The 21,684-nt window shown below is 37.1% G+C and overlaps 1 gene segment (V, D, J or C); it reads right to left on the reverse strand.

The window, feature by feature from the left end:
- Positions 1 to 18,710: 18,710 nt before the first annotated feature.
- On the reverse strand, positions 18,711 to 19,455 carry LOC118580241. The segment is given in 2 exon segments: positions 18,711 to 19,036; positions 19,407 to 19,455. Coding segments are annotated over 2 exon segments (375 nt in total).
- Positions 19,456 to 21,684: the final 2,229 nt, after the last annotated feature.

A 21,684-nucleotide genomic window follows, 5' to 3' on the forward strand; every position in this document is an offset into this window, starting at 1 on the left:
ACACTCAGATGACTTAGTCTCCATCTTCTCTGTCTGGAGCTCTGGAAGGCAGGATCACCATGAACTGCCAGGACTAACCGAGTAGCAAAAAAATCTAAGGATAGATTCTAAGCTTCTCATCTCTAAGTACTAAAATTGGTAACATGGCATCATAGCCAGGTTCAGTGACAGCACATCTGGGACAGACTTTATTCCCTCTATCAACAGTCAGAAGTCTGAGGATATTGCATCAGAATATGCCTCACACATAGAGGAACTAGACATTTGCCCCCATTCATAACTGAGAAGCTATCTCCAATTGACAACTCCTCACAAAAAAAAAAAAAAAAAAAAAAAAAAAAAATTCAATCTTACTGGGTATAAAAACTACAACAGCAGTGGATGGCTCACACAAAATAAACTCAATGGTACTTTATAGGTATTTTATCTCATAATGCTTTGTTTGGGCATTTTTCACCTTACTGGTCTTCTGCTTATATACTACACTTCCTGATTATTTGTTATGAGTTTTGCGTATATGCATGTGTATATGTCTCTGTATGTATAAGTGTTTATCATATTTCCCCCTCTGTTTTGTTTTATTCTGGTTTGATTGCTTTCTTATTTGCCTATTTGTATGCTAAACTAGGAGAAATGGAAACTGTTGATTTGGAGATGAGGATAAGGAAAAAGAGGAGGGGAAACTACAGTCAAAATATATTGTGTGGAAAAATGATTTTTAAAAAAAATAATTTTTGTTGTGGAATCATTTTATGGACACTGTGAAGTTGTGTCACTCTGGTTGGTTCAATAAAGAGCTGAGCATCCAATAGGTAGGCAGGATTTCCAGGCAGAGAGGGTTCTGGGAAGAAGAGAGGCAGAGATGAAAGGAGACAGAGTGGAAGCAGGAAAGCACAATGAACGGTATGTGGACAAGGTAAACCATCCTTGGGGCAGCACAGTGATGAATCGAAATGGGTTAATTTAAGTTATAAGAGCTAGCTAATAAAAGCTTAAACTATTAGTTAAGCTTTCATAATGAATAGTGAGTCTACATGTTGTGATTTGGGAGCTAGCTGGTGGAATAGAGACTTCACAAGTATTCCTTTCATACATATATGTATGACAATATAAACAATTTGTGGAAGCTATTATGAGAGGGTAAAGTTCCCCAGTCGCTCCTACTGATGCCTCTGCCTACTAATACTGTTGTGGTTTAAAAGAAAATGTCTGCCAGGTGGTGGTGGTGCATGCCTTTAATCCCAGTACTCGGGAGGCAGAGCCAGGCAGATCTTTGTGAGTTCCAGGCCAGCCTGGTCTACCAAGTGAGTTCCAGGAAAGGCACAAAGCTACACAGAGAAACCCTGTCTTGAAAAAAAATATGTCCCCCAAAGGGATTGGCACTATTAGAAAATGTGCATTTTCGCAGTAGGTATTGTCCTGTTGGAGAAAATGTGTCACTATGGAGATGCACTTTGAGGTCTTTTTCTCACGCTTCACTCAGTGTGACAGTCAGTCAGTCAACTTCCTGTTGCATTCTGGTCAAGATGCAGCCAGCACCATATTTGCCTCCACACAGTCATGCTCCTCATCATAATGATAATGGACTGAACCACTGAAACTGTAAGTTACCACCTCAATTAAATGTATTCTTTGTGAAAATTGCCATGGCCATGGTGTCTTTTTACATCAATAGAAACCCAAATCAAGACAAATATTTTACCAGATACAACCAAATTTTTTTGTTTCTTTGCATAAGTGGCATTTATTTATTTGAAAATGAGCAAGGTGTTCAACATGTCTAAGCTGAAGAGTTTAATTATCTTTTACACATATGAAAGAGATATCATAGAGTACTTTGGAAAATTAGTATGAATAATACTATAGTACAGCAATCACATGTGAATATTTACATGTACATACTTGACCAATAAAGTTATAAGAGGTGTGAGGAAGGATGGGGGTGCACAAAGTTCAGTGGATCATGAGAGAGTAAAAGAGACTAAGCATGTATATAAGGAGGAATAGTTTTATTTCATACATGGAGGGTGGGTGTGGGATGGGGTGGATCTGGGAAGTCTCGGTAGTGATGGGCAAATAGGATCAAAATATAATGTATAAAATTATCAGATTTAAAAATATGTTTAAATAAATATGATAACAATTTTCTACAAAAAAGCAATATCATATTGATTCAAGAGTCTAGGATCTTGGGATTAAAAATTGGTAAACAAAATTTTTTTTAAAGGTGTACTTTCGCTTCTACTATGTGTGAGCACATATGCCTACATGTATACATTACAGGCATTATAATTTGAATGTAATTGGCTACCATAAACTCATAGTGCATGACACTATTAGGTCATCACACTGCCACCCCTTGAGGCTAAACAGACAAGTGTGGTGGGTATTGTGTTCCCTGAAATATTGTGTGTTCCCCGAAATAAACATATCTGGGGTCAGAGAACAGACAGCCACTAGAACAGAGCCAGAAATGGTGGCTAGAAAATGGGAAGAGTAAGCCATAGCAGAAGTTGGGCGGTGGTGGTACACGCCTTTAATCCCAGCACTTGGGAGGCAGAGCTAGCCAGATCTCTGAGTTCAAGGCCACTTTAGAAACAGCTAAACATGGTGATCACGCCTTTAATCCCAGGGAGTGGGGACAGAAAGAAAAAGGTATATAAGGCCTGAGGACCAGGAACTAAAGAGGAAAAAGCATGTAGTTTAAGCTTTGGAGCAACACAGTTCAGCTGAGATTCATGTGGAGGAGGACTCAGAAGCTTCCAGCCTGAGGAAACAGGACCACCTAAGGAACTAGCAAGGTGAGATAGCTGTGGCTTGTTCTGCTTCTCTGATCTTCCAGCATTCACCCCAATAACTGGCCTTGGGTTTGAGTTTTATTAATAAGAACTTTTAAGTTTCCTACTACAGACAAGGTCTTGGGTTTGTAAAATTCCTTATTAAAGACTTACAATATCAACCATTAAGATTCTAGTTCAACACTATATCATCATCATAAAATACAAACTGCCTTTTGCTCCCAGACTATGAGGTCTTCCTAGACATATAGAACCTTACTTAAGTACATTTTCTAATTGTACAAACTAGAGTTGCTAAGCTTGTCAAAATTTATAGTTTGATTGGACTCAACGGTGCTCATTCTTAAGATGGGTATGTTAGTTTTAGTATTGAGCCTTAGCAGATGTAATTTTCATCTTATTTTACGGAAAAGTGTATAGTAAAGTATACTTGATTGTAATATTAGAAAGTGTGTAATAACTTCCACATCTTTATGTCCTATCATAAACAAATTATATGAACTCCAAGTACCAAGGAAATGGAGTTTTCCAACAAATTCATGTTCAAAGAAGGAGCTGTAGGTGTCATCTAGCTATATATCATGTCTTGGTGCTAGCAAAAGCTGATAATTCTACACCATAGCTACCCTGATGGGAATCTATGGAGAGAAAAAATATGTTAAATTGGTGGATACTCAAAGTGGACATACAATCATCAGTCTCAGATGAAAGGAGTAACAGTGAAGTTTCTTGGGCTTCTATGTTGGAATAAGCTTTCTTAAAGTGAAGTAGGAATTTCAGATATTTAGACTGACTACATCAAAAAAATACCACACAACTACTGTGTAACAGTAGGACACAGACACTTCAGATGAATAGAGAGGTGTCTCTGTGGCAGCCCCTGGTATAAAGGGTCTACCCAGAAACTGACTTTTAAGTACCTGGAATATGAGAAATGAAAGTTCCTGGTGAAGAGGTTCCTGTGTGTAGGTGATGGCCAAAAGTGTATATCAGAGGGATCAAAGGAATATAGTGGAATTTTTTTATCTCCAGAGATAATTCCGTTACTCATAAATATAGATTTTCTTATTTATTAAAACTAACTCTGTGTAGTAAGGAAAAGAGAAATGTCAGAGCCATATTAAAACACAATTAGCACTACAAATCTGAAACTTATAATGACAGCTAAGGCATAAACCACAACAGAGCTAATTCTCACTTTTATGTTTGTCCCTTTTAAAAATGAACTTTGGGCTTACACGGGGACACTTTACTCAGTCTGGAAGAAGGGAACTGGACCTTCCTGTACTGAATCCACCAGGTTTAAATGAATCCCCAGGGAAGTCTTGGCCCTGGAGGAGATGGGAATGGAGGAGAGGGGCTGGGATGGCGGAGGACAGGGGAACCCATGGCTGATGTGTTAAATTAAAACACAAATATAATATATTTTTAAAAAGTAGAAAAATAAATAAAAACATTATGTGTGCTAATGATTTGTGTGCATATGTATGTGCACCATGTTACCTTTGGAGGTGGGAAGAGTGCATTCCATAGATTCCATGGAATGGGAGTTACACATGGTTGTGAGCAGCCATATAGATGCTAAGAACATAACTCAGGTTCTCTAGCAAGAAAAAGAAATGTTCTTAACACTGAACCCTCTCTCCAGGCCCTATCCCAGTTGGGTAAAACTATTGTTCATTGTTTTATATTTTTTTGTAGTATTTCTTCACTCCAAGAGTCTAACACCATGAGATTCAGAGTAGAATAAATTCACAAATTTATCTTCACCGTCTGAAATGGATGTTATTTCAAAATAAAGAAATGAGAGTTTGTCTGCCCATGCAAAATGGATATGAGAGAACAGCAGAATGAATCAGTTGATAGGACAGAATGAAACCATTGGAGCTGAGGGATAGATTCACAGCAGTGACTGTAGTGGTGATGTGGGCTTATCAAGTTGTTATAGTGAATACATGTGATTAATGTCACACATACATTAATAAAGTGCCTTTTTCATTTTAGAAAATCTGGACCTGTCTAGACTGTTTTGAATTTACCAGGTTGAACTGAATCCCCAGGAGAGTCTTTGGCCTGGAGGAGATGGGAATGGGAGATGAAGGGGGCCAGAGGCGGGAGGGGAGAGGACAGGGGAATCCATGGCTGATATGTAAAATTAAATTAAATTTATTGGGTATACGTCCAAGAGTGCTACAGCTGAGTCTTGGGGGAGATGGATTCCCAATTTTCTAAGGAAGCACCATATTAATTTCCAAAGTGGCTGTACAAGCTTGCATTCCCACCAGCAGTGGAGGAGAGTTCCCCTTGCTCTACATCCTCTCTAGCATAAGATGTCTTCAGTGTTTTTGATCTTAGCCACACTGACAGGTGTAAGGTGGTATCTCAGAGTCGTTTTGATTTGCATTTCCTGGATAATTAGGGATGATGAGCAATCCCCTAAATGTCTTTCAACCATTTGAACTTCCTCTGTTGAGAATTCTCTGTTTAGTTCTATAGCCCATTTCTTAATTGGACTGTTGGGCATTTTGATGTCTAATTTCTTGAGTTCTTTACATATTCTGGATATCAGCCCTCTGTGAGGTGTGGGGTTGGAGAAGATCTTTTCCCATTCTGTAGGGTGTCACTTTGTCTTGTTGACCATGTCCTTTGCTCTACAAAAGCTTCTTAGTTTCAACAGGTCCCATTGATTGATTGTTTCTCTCAGTGTCTGTGCTACTGGTGTTATATTTAGAAAGTGATCTCTGGTGGCAATGCGTTCAACAGTACTTCCTACTTTCTCTTCTATCAGGTTCAGGGTAACTGGATTTATTTTGAGGTCTTTAATCCACTTGGACTTAAGTTTTGTGCATGGTGACAAATATGGATCTATTTGCAGCCTTCTACACATTGATATCCAGTTATGCCAGCAACATTTGTTGAAGATGCTTTCTTTTTTCCATTATACATTTTTGGCTTCTCAATCATACCACAGGGGCATTTGCTTAGCTATGTTCATATCAGCTTTGTTTGTAATAGCCAGAACCTGGAAACAACCTAGATGCCCTTCAACTGAAGAATGGATAAAGAAAATATGGTACATATACACAATGGAGTACTACTCAGCAGAGAAAAACAATGACATCATGAGGTTTGCAGGCAAATGAATGGATCTAGAAAAAATCATCCTCAGTGAGGTGACCCAGACTCAGAAGGACAAACATGGTATGTACTCACTCATAGGAGGATACTAGATGTAAAACAAAGATGACTAGACTGCTACACAGCTATAGAGAGGCTACCTAGAAAATAGGACCCTAGAAAAGACACAGGGATCACCCAATGACAGAGAAATGGATGAGATCTACATAAACAACCTGGACGACAGTGGAAGTAATGAAGGGCAAGGTTTGAGGGAATGAGAGCTAAGGGGAACAGGAGATCCCAGCTGGATCAAGAACAGAAAGGGGGAACAAGAAATAACAGATCATGATAAAAGAAAGACCACATGTGAACAGGAACAGAAATCCACAAAGATACATCCTCTGTAGACTGCTGGCAATGGTCAAGAGAAAGCCTGATCTGACCTAGTCTGGTGATCAGATGACTAAACACCCTAACAGTCGTCTTGGAACTCTGATCCAATAACTGATGGAAGTGGATGCAGAGATCCTCAGCCAGGCCCCAGGTGGAGCTCCAGGTGTCCAACTGTCGAGAAAGAGGAGGGTCTGCAAGAGTGCGAATGGTTGAATCCAAGATTGCAAAAAGCACAGGGACAAATAGCCAATCGAGTGGAAGCACATGAATTATGAACCAACAGCTGAGGAGCCCCCATCTAGATCAGGCCCTCTGGATAAGTGAGACAATTGAATAGCTTGATCTTTTTGGGAGGCACCCAGTCTGTGGGACCAGGACCTGTCCTTAATGCATGAGCTGGCTGTTTGGAACCTTGGGCTTACACAGGGACACATGCTCAGTCTGGAAGGTGGGGACCTGCCTGTACTGAATCCACCAGGTTTAAATGAATCCCCAGGTGTGTCTTGGTCCTGGAGGACATGGGAATGGAGCAGAGAGGCTGGGGAGAAGGTGGAGTTGGGGGCAGGAGGGAGGAGGACAGGGGAACCCATGGCTGATGTGTAAAATTAAAACACATAATAATAGTAAAATAAATTTTAAAAAATAAAATAAAATAAAATAAATATGTTTAAAAAAAATTTTAAAAAGCCTTTACCCAAGCTTGAATTTTCAAATGATTTATTTCTACTTCTAACACTTTCATTATTTCTAAAAGAAAATGAGGAATATAAGTAGTGAAAAAAAAAAGAAATTAAAGTGAGTCTGTCAAAAAATAAATAAAATCAAGCCCACACAATTGACACATAGCTTTAAATAATAAGCATATGACACTGTTTATAAAGTTTTCCATAGACTTACCTTGTCTTTCACTCCTGCTACAATCAGGGAAAGTCTCCTAGGGAACCTGTATGTTAACAAGGAGTCCATGCTATGCTGAATAAGAACTTTGTAAGAATTATGTGTTTCTTTATTTTATTTTATTTCAATGAATTTCAAGAAAAATTTAAATGTATCTTTTAAAATTATTTACTGCTCTATTTGTTATTCAGGAGTATGTCCATTGTTTACACATTTCATTAATTTTTGTATTGCTTTAATTAATGTCTAATTGTTTTATGGTTACAAATGACACAAAATAGAATTATATTTTTAATTTTTTTAAATTTATCTTGTGGTATACTGTATTTTATGTTTTGGACCATGTTTTTGGATTTTTTTTTTCTAAAAAGAATAAGTTATTTCCTGAAACTAAATTGTGAAAATACTGCACAAGTATTTGTTAGAATTTTCTTGTCAGTAGTGTTCACTTACTCTGATTTTCTTTGTGATGACCATTGATGAAAATAAAGCACTATAGGGCCCTCTTTTACTGTATGGGAAAATTTGACTGTAGATCCAGAAATATTTTCTTTTTTGTCTATTTTACCCTGGGAAAAATGTGTACATATGCATGCATGTAAATAGTTTAGGAGTGGCCTATAAACTTGTTGTATTGACTGCTTTGCTGTAACACAATAAACAAAAGATTTCAATTCTGTTTGCTCACTAGTCTGCAGAAAAATCTAAATGCTTCCTTTTACACCCTGTCTCCCTGCACTTTAAGTGATATTTGTGTTATGCATATGACCTGTTGTTGTTGGTTATAATTCTCACTCGTCAGGAAAATTCATGACTTATGTTCCAGTCTTTTTCAGTGTTTGTCTTTTACGTTCACTATGCTTTAGGGATCTATTGCTCTGTAATTAAAGAAAGCATTGATTGAAAACTTGCATATTTGACTCTTATCATTGATGTACAGAAATCCATATTTCAACATTGATCAGCAGAAATATTTAAGAGAAAAGAGAATTACTGTTGAAAAGTAATGATAAAGAAGAGGGACAGATGGATAGAGATGGGGAAAGAGTGAAAGCACCATTTTAAGGAAATGACCTCCAGGAGGAGAATGACAAGCTTTGCGTTAAGGTTGAGATCATAAGTATTTATGACACTCCACACAATAACTGCATAAAAGAAGAGATGAAAGTAGGAGAGAGACAAGTTTTGAAGGAGAAGGGAAGAGACTAAGATGGAAATTATAAACTGGCACTCCTGTGTGTAGTTGTAGAAAGAATGAGAGACAGAGATGATAGGCTATAAATAGGTAGGCAAATAGATGATAGATAAATAGACAGACAGACAGACAGACAGACAGACAGATAGATAGATAGATAGATAGATAGATAGATAGATAGAGATTTATTGATTCAATGTAGCAGAGAGACCATCTACAAAGGCTCCTGGAGAACTACATGACAAAGGTTGATGCCTTCTCGACTCTTGCTTACACTACAAGAACAAGGTAAAGAATAAACATTGTCCAACCACTAAAAACCAGGCAGTGGTGGCGTACGCCCTTAATCCTAGCACTCAGGAGGCAGAGCCAGGCAGATCTCTGTCAGTTCCAGGCCAGCCTGATCTATAGAGTGAGGTCCAGGACAGACACCAAAACTACACAGAGAAACCTTGACCCAACACACACACCCCAAAAAAGGAAAACCACTAGAATGAAATGAGTCATCATGAAGATACTAAGGTACTTAAATCAAATGGCCTTTTAAGAATATGAAGTACCAATGGTCTACTAACGTGTGTCACCACATGAGATCAACTTGAAAGCAAAAGCATCTTCTGTAGCTGTAAACATGTATAAGTGAGGCTTCTGTCAGTCCCTACATCTGCTCCTGAAGTCTGTTGCTGGTGAATCTTCTCCCATGGGCACTTTAGGGTGGCTGATGCAAAGTTCTCACCCTTTACTTCTTATAAGGCACCTAGTCCATATTGTGCTCTCATTCATCAAAATGTCATTTCCATGTATAATACCATGGCCATGCTAAGAGACAGAACAATATGGAACCTCCACATATTGAGAAACAGTGAAGAAACCTGATAAGGCTGTGGGAACTCTGATGTCCTGCCCCAAAACTGCTTTTCACAGCAAATAAGTAATACACCAGACTGAGAAGAACCATATCCTAGTAGATAGACAAGACCCCAGATTTAAAGCTTAGATTGCTGAGACACTTGCAGGCTTTGATGATGTTGATAACATTTAAAGAAGAATTGTACAGATTGCAACACTACACACACCGTGAACAAAGCATAGCCTATAGTAGCCGGGTTAAGTCTTAGGCATATTTTCAAGAGAAACTCATCCATTTCAAAACCCATAAATAAAAGTGCTAGAGCCAACAATTGTGGTATATTTAAAAATAGCAATATAAAGACTTAAGAAGCATTTGAAAGGCAGCAAAATTAAATATCTAAATGAATATAGCAACTTTTGGGTTGCATATCCTTTAGAAAATAAAATATACACAATGCTTATATAAGATAACCAAAATAATGCTCTCATCCACTTAGAAGGATAAAAAGGAATATGAATCAAATCTCAGCACTTAAAATGTAGAATGATAATTTAACAAACATGAACACATCAATAAAAGGAAGTATTAAAATGAAGTTCAAGAAATTAATGAAAAAATTTTGAAGATGAACATTTTAAACAATAAAAAATTAATGAGATGAAATTCTTCTGATGCAAAGGCAATGCTATGGCTGTTAAAGTTTGAAAGACTAGAAATTTGTGTCACTTGAAGTCCAGCCAGATGAGTCTAGCTGGAGCTCTCAACTGCAAATAGTTGCCCAAGATCCCTTGTGCCTGCCTCTCACAGTGATGCAGAGTGAACTGCTCCTCTCCAGTCAAGCGACTCATTGCAGCTTTGTTAGGGTCTGCATCTCTGTATGTAATATGTAATTTGGTAGCAGTAATAAACTCCCAAATCTTCAGGCTCCACTCTGCTGATTTTGAGAGCGAAATCTGTCCCTGACCCACTGCCACTGAACCTGTCTGGGATTCCAGAGTCAAGATTGGACACTTGATAAATTAGGTGCTGGAGAGACTGGCCTTTTTTCTGTAACAACCAATTCAAATGAGTTTTTCCATCACTACTATATATGAGGCTCTGACTTGAATGGCAAGACATGGAAGCTGACTGTCCAATGGTAACTGACAAAGAGCGTGGAAACTGGGTCAGCAGAGCATCACCACTGGTTCCTGAAATTAGAATAGAGTAGTAAAAAGTCATTTGCAAATTTCTTGAGCAATCTTTTTGAAATCCTTTGTTATTCATTTCAAGTGAAATCCTGGTAATTTTTCTGTTTTTTTAAAAAAAATATATCAATTTTTATTTTAAAAAAAAAAGTGAGTAGGAGTCCTAAGGCCATAGTCTATACCACCCCATCCCATCTCATTCAGAATTTTCATCATAGGACAGCTCCTGTCTCTAATTTCTCATTATCACATAACTAAAACTCACATGCCCGTTCTGGAGTATAGGACTTGCTTCATCACACATGGACACACATATACAACAAAAGCTCACCCTCCATCCCCATTCTCCACGTTCATCTCCCTTTATCCTTACCCAGAATCCAGAACATAAACAGAAACAGGGACTGGACAGGACACATCATTTTGAGAAGATGAATTAAAGAGAGTTGTCAGTGAAGACAAGAGCACCATTGAGCTTTTATCTCAGCTCAACAAGGCAAGGAGCTCCCTAAGGAGCAATATGCAAATACCCTGGTCTGCATAGCAGTGTACATAGTGGAGACAATTATCTGGGCTTCTCACATTTGAAGAATGACTCAAAAAGGTCTTCTATATCAGGAGTGAACATAATTAAAGAAAATGTGGTGACTGATGGCAAACTAGCAGAATGCTGAAAAACTGACAATGTAGTTCAAATAAGTTGTCAATATGGATTAACAAAGAAGTCTAGTCTAATTTGAAATTTACTTAGATTTTATCTAAAAACAGGCAGCTAAATTATAGAAAACTGGGAGAATGTAATTAATACACACAGCTAATTACCCTCAGGGATGAAATGAACTCCCATAACTTTGTGCTCATAGTCTCCAGTGCACAGCAAGTTTACAAGATGGAAGCAAATTATTCAATATTCTAGATCTTTAATTATAATAAAGGAGACTAAGTGATTAAAGTGTTTCACAAAGAAGTGTACAAAAGAAGCGCTACCATATATATTCAAACACAATATTCTATCACAAAGAAATGGGCACATAAAAGCATTACCATTCATAGCATATATATACACACACATCATTTTCATAGTATTGAAATGATTTTTAGATAAAATTCTCTTAAGCCTACATGTGAGACAGGCTGAAGTTTTTACTGTCACTGCAGATTATGTATTATTTTCATTCTCTAATCTCATTTGAATGAAACCATACAGCATATATCCTTCAGTGACTTAACTTCATTTTCATAGTACAACTGTTTCTTTAAAGATTCACTTATGTTCTGTGAATAAATAAATAATGTGCTTCTATTTCTGGTTCTCCTAGTAATAAAACCATTTATTCTTTTATATACACTTTTACCTTGAGAAGTTATTAATAAACATACTATCAATGTCTTTGTATCAGATCATAAATGAAGAAACATATCTGTTTATCTTGAACAGATACACAGGCGTATATTTGGTACCCTCCATGTCAGATATAAAAATGAAGCCAAATATACTTCATTCGCTATAGATTTCTTTGCATAGCATTGTCAACGTTTGGTAATGTGCATCCTCTCTCTGTTACAGTTACATTAACTTATATATCTCTTGATTATTTCATTCTTTTTTTAAAGTTTTGTTTTGTTTCCTGGTACAAGGGAGATATTATGCTTCAAAATATAAATGTAAATGTATTCCTTGTCCTTTGTACACAAATCTCCCTGTATTTTTCATTGTTCTTTTTAATTTTTTTCTTTTTGGTTATTGACTGCTAAGTATGAACATCAGTTGGATGTTCTTGCCTTCCAGATTTGTTTGACCAATTGTGGCCATTGTTATTAAGTAAATGACCAGATATAAAATGTAGTTTCCTGTAGAAAGGTGTTGGTTACATAAGGCAAATGACAAAGTCACATTTCCTATGTTTAGCAATTATCTTCATAAAATCTAATTTTCAACATGTAGAAACCCAAAATGACAACACAGGGAAGCCACAAATCCCACCTCAAATGGTTAAACAAAAGACAATAATCAAATTACAATCATCTGAACAAAAGACAGAACAAGCTCATTTCCATAAAAACAACAACAACAACAAAATCTACTGCATAATGACACAGGTAAGTTGGCCCTCATAGATTGAAAATTATCACAGAGTTTAATGTAAACATGAAACTAGAACATCTTAAAGTATAATGAAGGGACATTATAGTGAGCCTGTGGTTTTCAGATGACTTAGACAACACCAAACTGATAATCTATAAAGGGAAAAGTAAAAGAAAGACTTTAATAACATGTCATATATTTATCAGTGAAAAACACTGGCAAGAGACAAAGATGTTTTCAATAATCTCTTTCCTAAAGGAACTCCAGTTGAACTATGAATCCAAACAATATTTTATTCATTTTTACATAATGTATTTATTTTTAAAATTATAACTTAATTACATCATTTTAGAAGATAATGCAGTGTCCTCAAACTGTACCTCATAAAAAAGAATATGCACTTTAGATCCACATTATGTCTCACGCATTATTTGCATATTACAGTTTTCATATTGCTGCATTATATATATATGTAACAATAGTAATAATAATAATAATAATAATGATAATAATAATAATAATAATAAGGAGACTATCAACACGAGTGTTGCAGACTATAGATTATGCCACTGTTGTCTCAAAGAAATAGATTACATATATTATTAGCTTTACTGGCACCCAGATTCAACCCATCTCATGAATTAAAGCACCTTAAAATCATACGTTTTGGGGTTGGGGATTTAGCTCAGTGGTAGAGCACTTGCCTAGCAAGCACAAGGCCCTGGGTTCGATCCTCAGCTAAAAAAAAAAAAAAAAGGTTAAAAATCATGTTTTCACTAGTATACTTTTACGCACTGGGGAGCTGTAAAGGATGCAGTCTTCAATGATGAAATTTTCTCATGTGAACTTAAGTTCAAACCTTGGGCTTATTCTTTATCATTTATATCTGCCTTTCTCATTTCCTTGGTGTGGTGTGGTATCCAGGTGTGATAGTTTGAATGAGATAGCCCCAAAGGACTCATATGTTTGAGTAATCTATCCCTCTTTGTGAAACTGTTTGAAAAGGATTAGGAGGTGTGGCCTTTGGGGGAGAGGATTATCATGGGGATGAGCTATGAAGATTCAAAATATGCTACCATTCCCTATATTCTCTTTGGCTCCTGTTTGTGGTTCCTGATGTGAGCTCTGAGCTGTTAGTGCTGCCAGACTTTGCTGGTCATCATGAACTCTGAAATCATAAGGTCAGTTAAAGTCTTGATGGCATATGTTGCCTTGATCACTGTGTATCATCACAGCAAAAGAAAAGTAACTGAGACATTGTGATTCCACATGAGATCAGGAATCTGAAAATGAAATACAACCTGTACTTTCAGAAGTGAATACATGAAGGAAATATAAGTGATGACAGAGTCCTTGCTTCCTGTTAAATATTTTGTCAGTTAGCATTGCCCTGTATGCTCAGAATCTCACTGTTTTTTGTTTTTTTGTTTTTCTTTCTCAGTGAAAGAATTTCTTGTACATAGAAAACACAGGGACCAATCAAAATAAGGAAATAAATGCTAATTCTTTTGTTTGCCACTTTGGGTTTTATTGAGACATAGTCTTGATGTTGCTAGCTCAGATTTCTCTCAAATGTCTTAGGAATCCCAGGCTGACCCTGAAGTTACAGTCTTCCTGTTTCAGATTCCCAATGTAGGCATTATAGAGAACCCTTATAAAGCTCTTAATTGTACTTTTATGTATATATATATATACCAAATGAATACCTATGTATGTACATACAAACTTATATTCCCAATAATTAGGAAATGCAATCATTCATCTATTGACGTGTAGCTAATGAAAATGTGGTACACATATACAGTGCAATTTTATTCACTTACAAAGACAACTGAAATCAAGAAATTTGCAAGAAAATGTCTGGTAATGGAAAATGTATACTGAATGACATAAACTAATGTCATATGTTCATTCTCATAAGTGTGTCCTAATTTTGAAATGTTAGAATATAACCATGCATTGGCCACATTTAAAAGAAGAGATACCCTGTTGCCTACAGCAGGTATCCATTGCCAAAAGCTACTTGGTACCAGGTAGAGCCTAAAGATCTTCTACCACTTCTATAGCAGGGTTTATCTGTCAAGACTTTGTGTAGGTTTGTATAACTATTCAGCTTACATGATGACTGTGATTGTGATGGCCGTGTTATGTTCAGAAGACTGAATTTCACAGCACTCCTTCCCAACCTCTTTATCCTAAGTCTATCCACCACTGGTTGAGTTTTCACAGAATTTTGAGCTTCTATCACTGAATAGATACATGATAAGTGTATGTGAGTGTGTTGCAACTCTTGGGGAAAAGGTATCCTGACTGTTCAGGAGTCAGGTGAAACCTTGAGCTTCTAGGACAGCTTTAGCAACTAGAGCTGTGATGGGACAGCTCAGCCCTGGAGGGTAAGGTCTCCTGATTGCTCAGCACAGTCAGACAAGACCTGGAGCTGCTAGGACAGCTCAGCCCTGGAGGGTAAGGTCTCCTGACAGCTTGGAGCTGTTAGGGCAGCTCTGCAGAGAAAGGTACCCTGACTGTTCAGGAGTCAGACTACACCTGGTGAGGTGGAGGATGGTCCCCCTGCAGGATATAGCAATCCTGCTCCTCTCCTGGAGAGCTGCTTCAGCTGAGCTTTGCTCAGCTCCCAGTTAAGGGGGCTTCTCAGCAGAGTTCTGCTTCTTCTCCAGCGGAACATGTTGCTTCTTTTGCTTCACTCTCCTAAAGGGGAAACCACTGCAGAAATGTAGCAATCTCCTAAGGCTCCTTTGAAAAGTTGTTACTTTTTCTGCTCCACCTTGCTTAGCCCCTTAAGGGACCTCTTAGCAAGGTTATTCTGTTCAGTTCATTAAGGGATGTCTTAGCAAGGTTCTTCTTCACTGCACTGGAAAATGAAAATGTTCACACCCAAAACTCTTTTGAGAAAGAAATTTAATTGGGAAGGAGGAATCCAGGAGAGTAGCTGCTTCTACTAGGGAGGGAAAGAACAGCCAAAAAGCATTGGTTAGTTTTGTTTTGTTTGTTTTTTTAGTTTTTTTTTTTTTTTTTCTGCTCAGGGATTGGTTAGTTTTATGGGTTGGGCGAAGAGAGGGCCTTGATTTCAGAGCCAGACTGAGTTTCTTCCCCTGGCCTTTCTTAGCTTTGTGGCTCTAATTCTATGGCCAGGGCATAATTCTACACTGTCTCTGATTCTAGGGACAAAGTATGCTCCTTTGGTACTGATTTTAGAGTCAGGGCATGTTTCTTTGTTTCTGGGTTTGGAATAATGTGTTTCTTTATCTAGCTAAGGTCCCCAGATCCAGGTATGATTCTTTCCCTGGTTCAGGACTCCAGCATTAGGATATGTTTCTTTAGCCATCCCCTTTTCCCTACAGTAAGTCCTGAAATCCAGGCTTGATTTCTATTGAGGGATTCTTTGTAGTCTTCTTTGAGAAAGCATTATTGTCTTTCTAGGTTATAGATGTACAGTAAGTTCTCCAACATTCTTAAGTTATAGCCATGACACTTTCAGAGTGTTTTCCTTAGAGCCTTTTATATATACCTGTCATCCAAGGTTTTTTTGCTTACTCTGAATCTTCAGAAGTTCACATTTTCTTAAGTACATGCCCTCTTTTGAATGAAAATTATCTCCTAAGTCATCCCAAATATGTTTTGGGGACATAATCAAACCCAAGTTTTCAAATTCTCAACCTTAAACTCTCCTGTGTGAATAAAGAATGTCTGATCTGACCCACATTGCAGATGACTGCATTGTCCCTAACTATTGGGTCACACTATAGATCTGGAATTCTGTTTTATGTGCCTATTTTCTCTGATTCTTCATCCATATTAAATCATAATATTCAAATTCAAGGAATCAACTTAATGATTCTTCTCAAGAAATAAATGCCAGTCTCCATAGTGCTTCATAGTGCAATTCCAACTCCACCAACATCCCCATCAAAGTATGTAAGCCATAGGCTCAGTTCTAAACAATGCCAGACTGTGTGACTACCATAGACTCACTTACTAAACCCTATTCAGTCTTCTGAGTCATTATGTCCTTGTAAAGAAATTCACATTTTTTCTCTTTTACACTAATATTTTCATGTGTAAGTCTAATTACCACAATAAATTACAGACTTGATTTTTCATTTTTAAATTCCTTCTCGGAAATTTGAGAAAATGTGACCTGTTATATTAACATGTTGTGGTAGTGAATATTCAAAGTTGTTCGATAAAAGCTTTTCACATATTTTTAAAACTCATATTCAAAGAACAACTTGTATTTTGGAAACTCAATGATTTCATTGTACAGTTGTCCTATGACACAAGAGCCCATTCTTGGGAAGCATGCATGCTATAAGAAAGTAGAAGCAGGGACTGGAGTGTGTAAAGGGTACAATGAAGCAGACATTTTTGAATCGCTGGATTCAAAGTCTTGTTAATGAATTAATTTCAAAGCAGACTTGAAAGAAGGCTTATTGTAACTGAAGTGTCAAAAAATACAGTAAACAAAACTTAAGGCATTCTGGGAAGGACAAAAATACACTGTACCATTTATCATGTGTCCATCCCTGAGTGTTCTCCTTGTTCATCACTGGTGCTCTTATCAGCCACCCAGAATATCAGCAGTCCTGGGAACAAGGCCAGGTACTTCAATATTAACATTCAAACTCAAGTGCCATTGGTAGTCTGCTTAACTTTGGTCTGCGACTTGCATGAATGGAACTTTCTAGCGAAAAATATGCATTTTACAAATCTGAGCAGCTGTTGGAGAAAAGACAAGTAAAGGAAAGGAATGCTTTCATGAGAAAAATGATGTAAAATATTTTCTTGTTTTAATCACTGGACAAAAAAGGCATAGGTATGAAATTCTAGAATAGTGAGCACAGGCTATGAATTTCTAAGACAATGTCAGAGACTCATGCACTGGACAATGTTTGGAAGGGTATGTAAACATTCTTGGACCACTCCTTAATCATCAGAAGTACAAAACACACACATTGCATATTGACAATTGACAGATTTTATTCAGTGGAAGCATGAAGCTTAAGAAGTTTTCTGATATTTGTTGCTCCCAAGGTAACCCTCAAGGATATTATTAACAAATCTTAGAAACAGCCATTCTATGAGACATAGAAAATCTAAGTCTGTAAGAACATTCCCTCCTAAAGAATAACTATTCACAATAAGAGAGATCAAACAGTATTTAAAGATATTTTGCTAAATTTTCACTCATGTAAATATTATCCTGGAGGTTATTTTGTTCTATATGTTTCCTGTAGTCCATTGATGTTTGAATCACCTCGCCAGTTTATAGCAGCTCTCCAGCTCTTGTGGATACTGACTGGTTCCCTACAGGGACATTGAAGATGGGAGCTCTCATCTGGGAAAGGAGATAACAAAAGTGTGCTGTTGTTAAGGTATTGGCAGCAGGAATATCCTGGTCCCCATTCACTTCTCTGCATGGGAATCAGAGAGCTTAGCTGTAGAATTTCTCTGTAAACCTCCCCAGGTCTTTAGGAATAGGTCCCACTTCTCTCAAGTGAGATCTGATTCCCTGCAGATATTTTCCCCTCCGTGATGGCTGTCTCTGGTGTGAGGAACCAAACTCTCCCAGTAACTCCGAACCATACTATTTCCTTTGTTTTGTCTGTCCAGAACATAAATAATTCTTAGAATAAATACTTTGGTCCTCAGATTTCCATCTCAGTGTCTTCTAAAACCATGACACCACATACAAAACCTAAAAGGTTTTTCCTTTAAGAAGTTTCACTTCTAAATTGTATCATATTCTCACGTGATTATATATGTATCTATATGTAGTCTAATAAACACGAAAGAACATAATCATATGATAGTTGTCATTTTAATATCCACTTAATCCAAGTAATATGATGATCTTCACTTGTTTTCAGTTTCCTGAGATCACCATATCTTCATTTTGTTTATTGTTCAAAAATTTATTTCTTTATTTGGATACAAAGAAAAAGGAAATTATAAAATTTTCTGGTAAGTGGATATAACTCGATAAGTTTGTACTGTGTAAGTTTTAGAGTTGAGTACTTAATTTGGAGTAGTTGTTGAATCTGGGAAACCATTGTGCTAAGGATGAGTATGCACTTATGCCATGCTGGTTACACCACTTTACACCCAAAACAAGGAACTTATGAGGCAGCTTTGTCACCTCACTCAGGGAGGTTTTTGTTCATGGCTATATCACTGTGGGAGGTTCTTCTAGCTGTTGCTGACAGTAATAAACACCCACATCCTCAGGCTCCACTCTACTGATTTTCAGTATAAAGTCTGTTTCTGACCCACTGCCACTGAACCTGTTTGGGACTCCTGAGGCAAGGTTGGACATCTCATAGATCAGGAGCTGAGGAGACTCGCCTGGTCTCTGAAGGTACCAATTCAAGTAAGTGATGCCATTGCTATGTAGAAGACTCTTACTAGACCTGCAGGAGATGGAAGATGATTCTCCAAGACTAATAGGATTGGAAACTGCAGGCTGGGTCATCACAATATCTCCACTGGCTCCTGAAATAACAGAAATGAAAGGTTTTGTTCAAACAAAATGACACAAAATAATATTCCCTTCCTTTATTTATTTCCTACTTATTATGTCCATGACACATTCATAGTCTATAAATATTCAATATTAAATACCTATGTAGAGAGAGCACAGAGACTCACTAGAAATCACCTGGACCATCTGCTTTGATACTTGGCAGAGTTGCCACAAGAGCACAGGTTCTCCTCCCTTCATCCTCAAAACTTTGCAAGCCCATTCATGGAGAACAAGACTGGCAATCTCACACATGGATAGCACATGTATTTGCATCAGCATGGCCCCAGAAATCCCCAAGCCCTCCACAATATCCTTCTTCATCTTTGTTTCTTTCCTTACCAGGGAGCCAAAACACAAGCAGTCCCAGGAGTTGAGCAGGACACTTCATTCTGAGAACTTGATTTGAAGAGTCCTGAGTAGCCAAGGCAAAAAGAGGACCTAGCTTTTATCCTGTACCTGCAAGGAGAAGTCCACCCTAGGGAGCAATATGCAAATCCCCTGGTTGATACAGCTGTGTGAAAAGTACCAAGGAAGTGAAAAGACCACCCTTAAAGCAATGTACCATAAAGTGTCTCCTATGATTGTAGAAAAAATGGATTCATACCCTACTGCTTATTGCAGGGGGCAGTTAGTTACCACTGTGTAATCTTGCATAAATGGTGACATGTATGATCTATAAGGACCAAGCATGCCAAGATAGCACCACAGAATCAGCCTTTTCAACACACTTTGTGTTTGCTCATGTTTTTTTTGTTTGTTTGTTTGTTTGTTTTTGTTTTTTTCAGCACAGAATCTTTCTGGCTAAGAAAACCTAACTTTATTTGTTTGTTTGTTTTAATTTTGTCATATTGGCAACCCAATAAAGAAAATGAAAGGGACAAGTAATCCTCATTTTTACATGATAAATGACTCTCTATGGCCACTTACTAAAAGAATGTTGATACATTAAAATGGAAAAGGAGGAATGAAGTTATGAGAACATGCATATAATTCCCAATAGACAGTTTTTACTTGGACAAATACTTGGTTAGATTAATAGAATTTCTAATATTTAGTTATAGGACTCAAATAGGCAGATACAACACTAAATTCAGAGTGGGAAAGTTTAAATACTATTTCTTCTGTATTAGAACTCAAGCAATTGGTTTCTGAGACTCAAACCTGAAGCCCTAGGGCTTCAGTTCAAATTAATATATCATATCCTTCTAGAAATCTGTACAATTTTAAACTTTTGTTTATTGTATAAATAAGTAATAGCATATGTCTCTAGATTTCTATAGAAAACATGTTCATCACATGTTGGAAAATTTGGGGCATGGAGAGATAACACATCACACATGATTTAGTGGGGTTTTATATGATATTTTCAGTCTGGTATGGAAGGATTTTCTCTTTTGATAATTTCATATATATGCACAATAAAACATGATCACATTTATCCTCCATTTTCCCCTCCATGTGATTTTCCAATACCTTACCCTCCTAAAATTATGTCTTCTCTTTTTGTTTTGTGTTGTTTCTAGATAACCCATTGTGTCCAATTATTAAAATTCATATGGTAATGGTATATTCCCATACATTGGATCATGGGAAACCTACCAGTAACCACATCCTAAAAAGTAATAGTTCTTCTTCCCTCGGCAGCTATCAACTGCCAATAGCTTCTCTAGAAAGGATGGGAACTGGTTTCCATGATCTAAGTGAATGTAAGAACAGCATCTGTGACTTTATGCTCTTGTTATATTGCTAAATATTTGTGATGATAAACTGGTTTTTGAATACTTACACTTATATCTATTGACTGGTATTTCCTACAACCTTTGTCAGAGAAGCTTCTTTTGCAACAGGCTGCAGTCAATGCAGAGATACATACTGTTCAATAAGAGACTGAGTGCCAGGATCTAAATGTCGCATCATTATCACCACCACTTCTCCATGCATATACACATTACCAAGGCTATGAATCATATATTTTTGTAATTAAAAATAGACTCTTCTCTCATACAACACATCCCAACCACAGTTTCCCCTAACTCAACTCTATCTACCCTCCCGCAACTTCTCCTCTCTGTAAGACCCACTCCTTTTTTGTTTCCTTTTCAGAAACAGATTTATATTCAATATATAAGGAATTAAAATCAATACCATAATGAAATATTACTTCACAGTAATTATTAATTTTATAACAGAATAAATGACAAACACATTATCTGTGGAGAAATCATAAATTGTAGCATTATTACTGGGCATGGAAATGAGGTACAGCTCATAGAAAATATGGAAACTGACGAAGAGCCCAGGGATATGCCTGCCACTTGGCAAACCACTTTCACTCCAAGGTACTCCAAGTTCAGGAGAACTGAAGCCTGAAAGTAGTGTGAAAGTTTGCAGTCCCCTGTACACATCAGCATTATTCAGAATAGTCAAAGAGAGTGTAAATAAATTTTAGAACCCACACAATGAATTATAGCAATATCAGGATACAGTCATACCTTGATTAATGAATTCTGTGTAGTGTTTCATGAGATAAATTTGTAATTATGTAAATATCACAAAGAAAATATATATAAGCCTAGATTATAAAACGCTAAGTTAAGAGAGTATGCAAGTTGGAAAA

The sequence above is a fragment of the Onychomys torridus genome, chromosome 3 (genome assembly GCF_903995425.1).
Source record: "Onychomys torridus chromosome 3, mOncTor1.1, whole genome shotgun sequence".
Taxonomy (NCBI): Eukaryota; Metazoa; Chordata; class Mammalia; order Rodentia; family Cricetidae; genus Onychomys; species Onychomys torridus.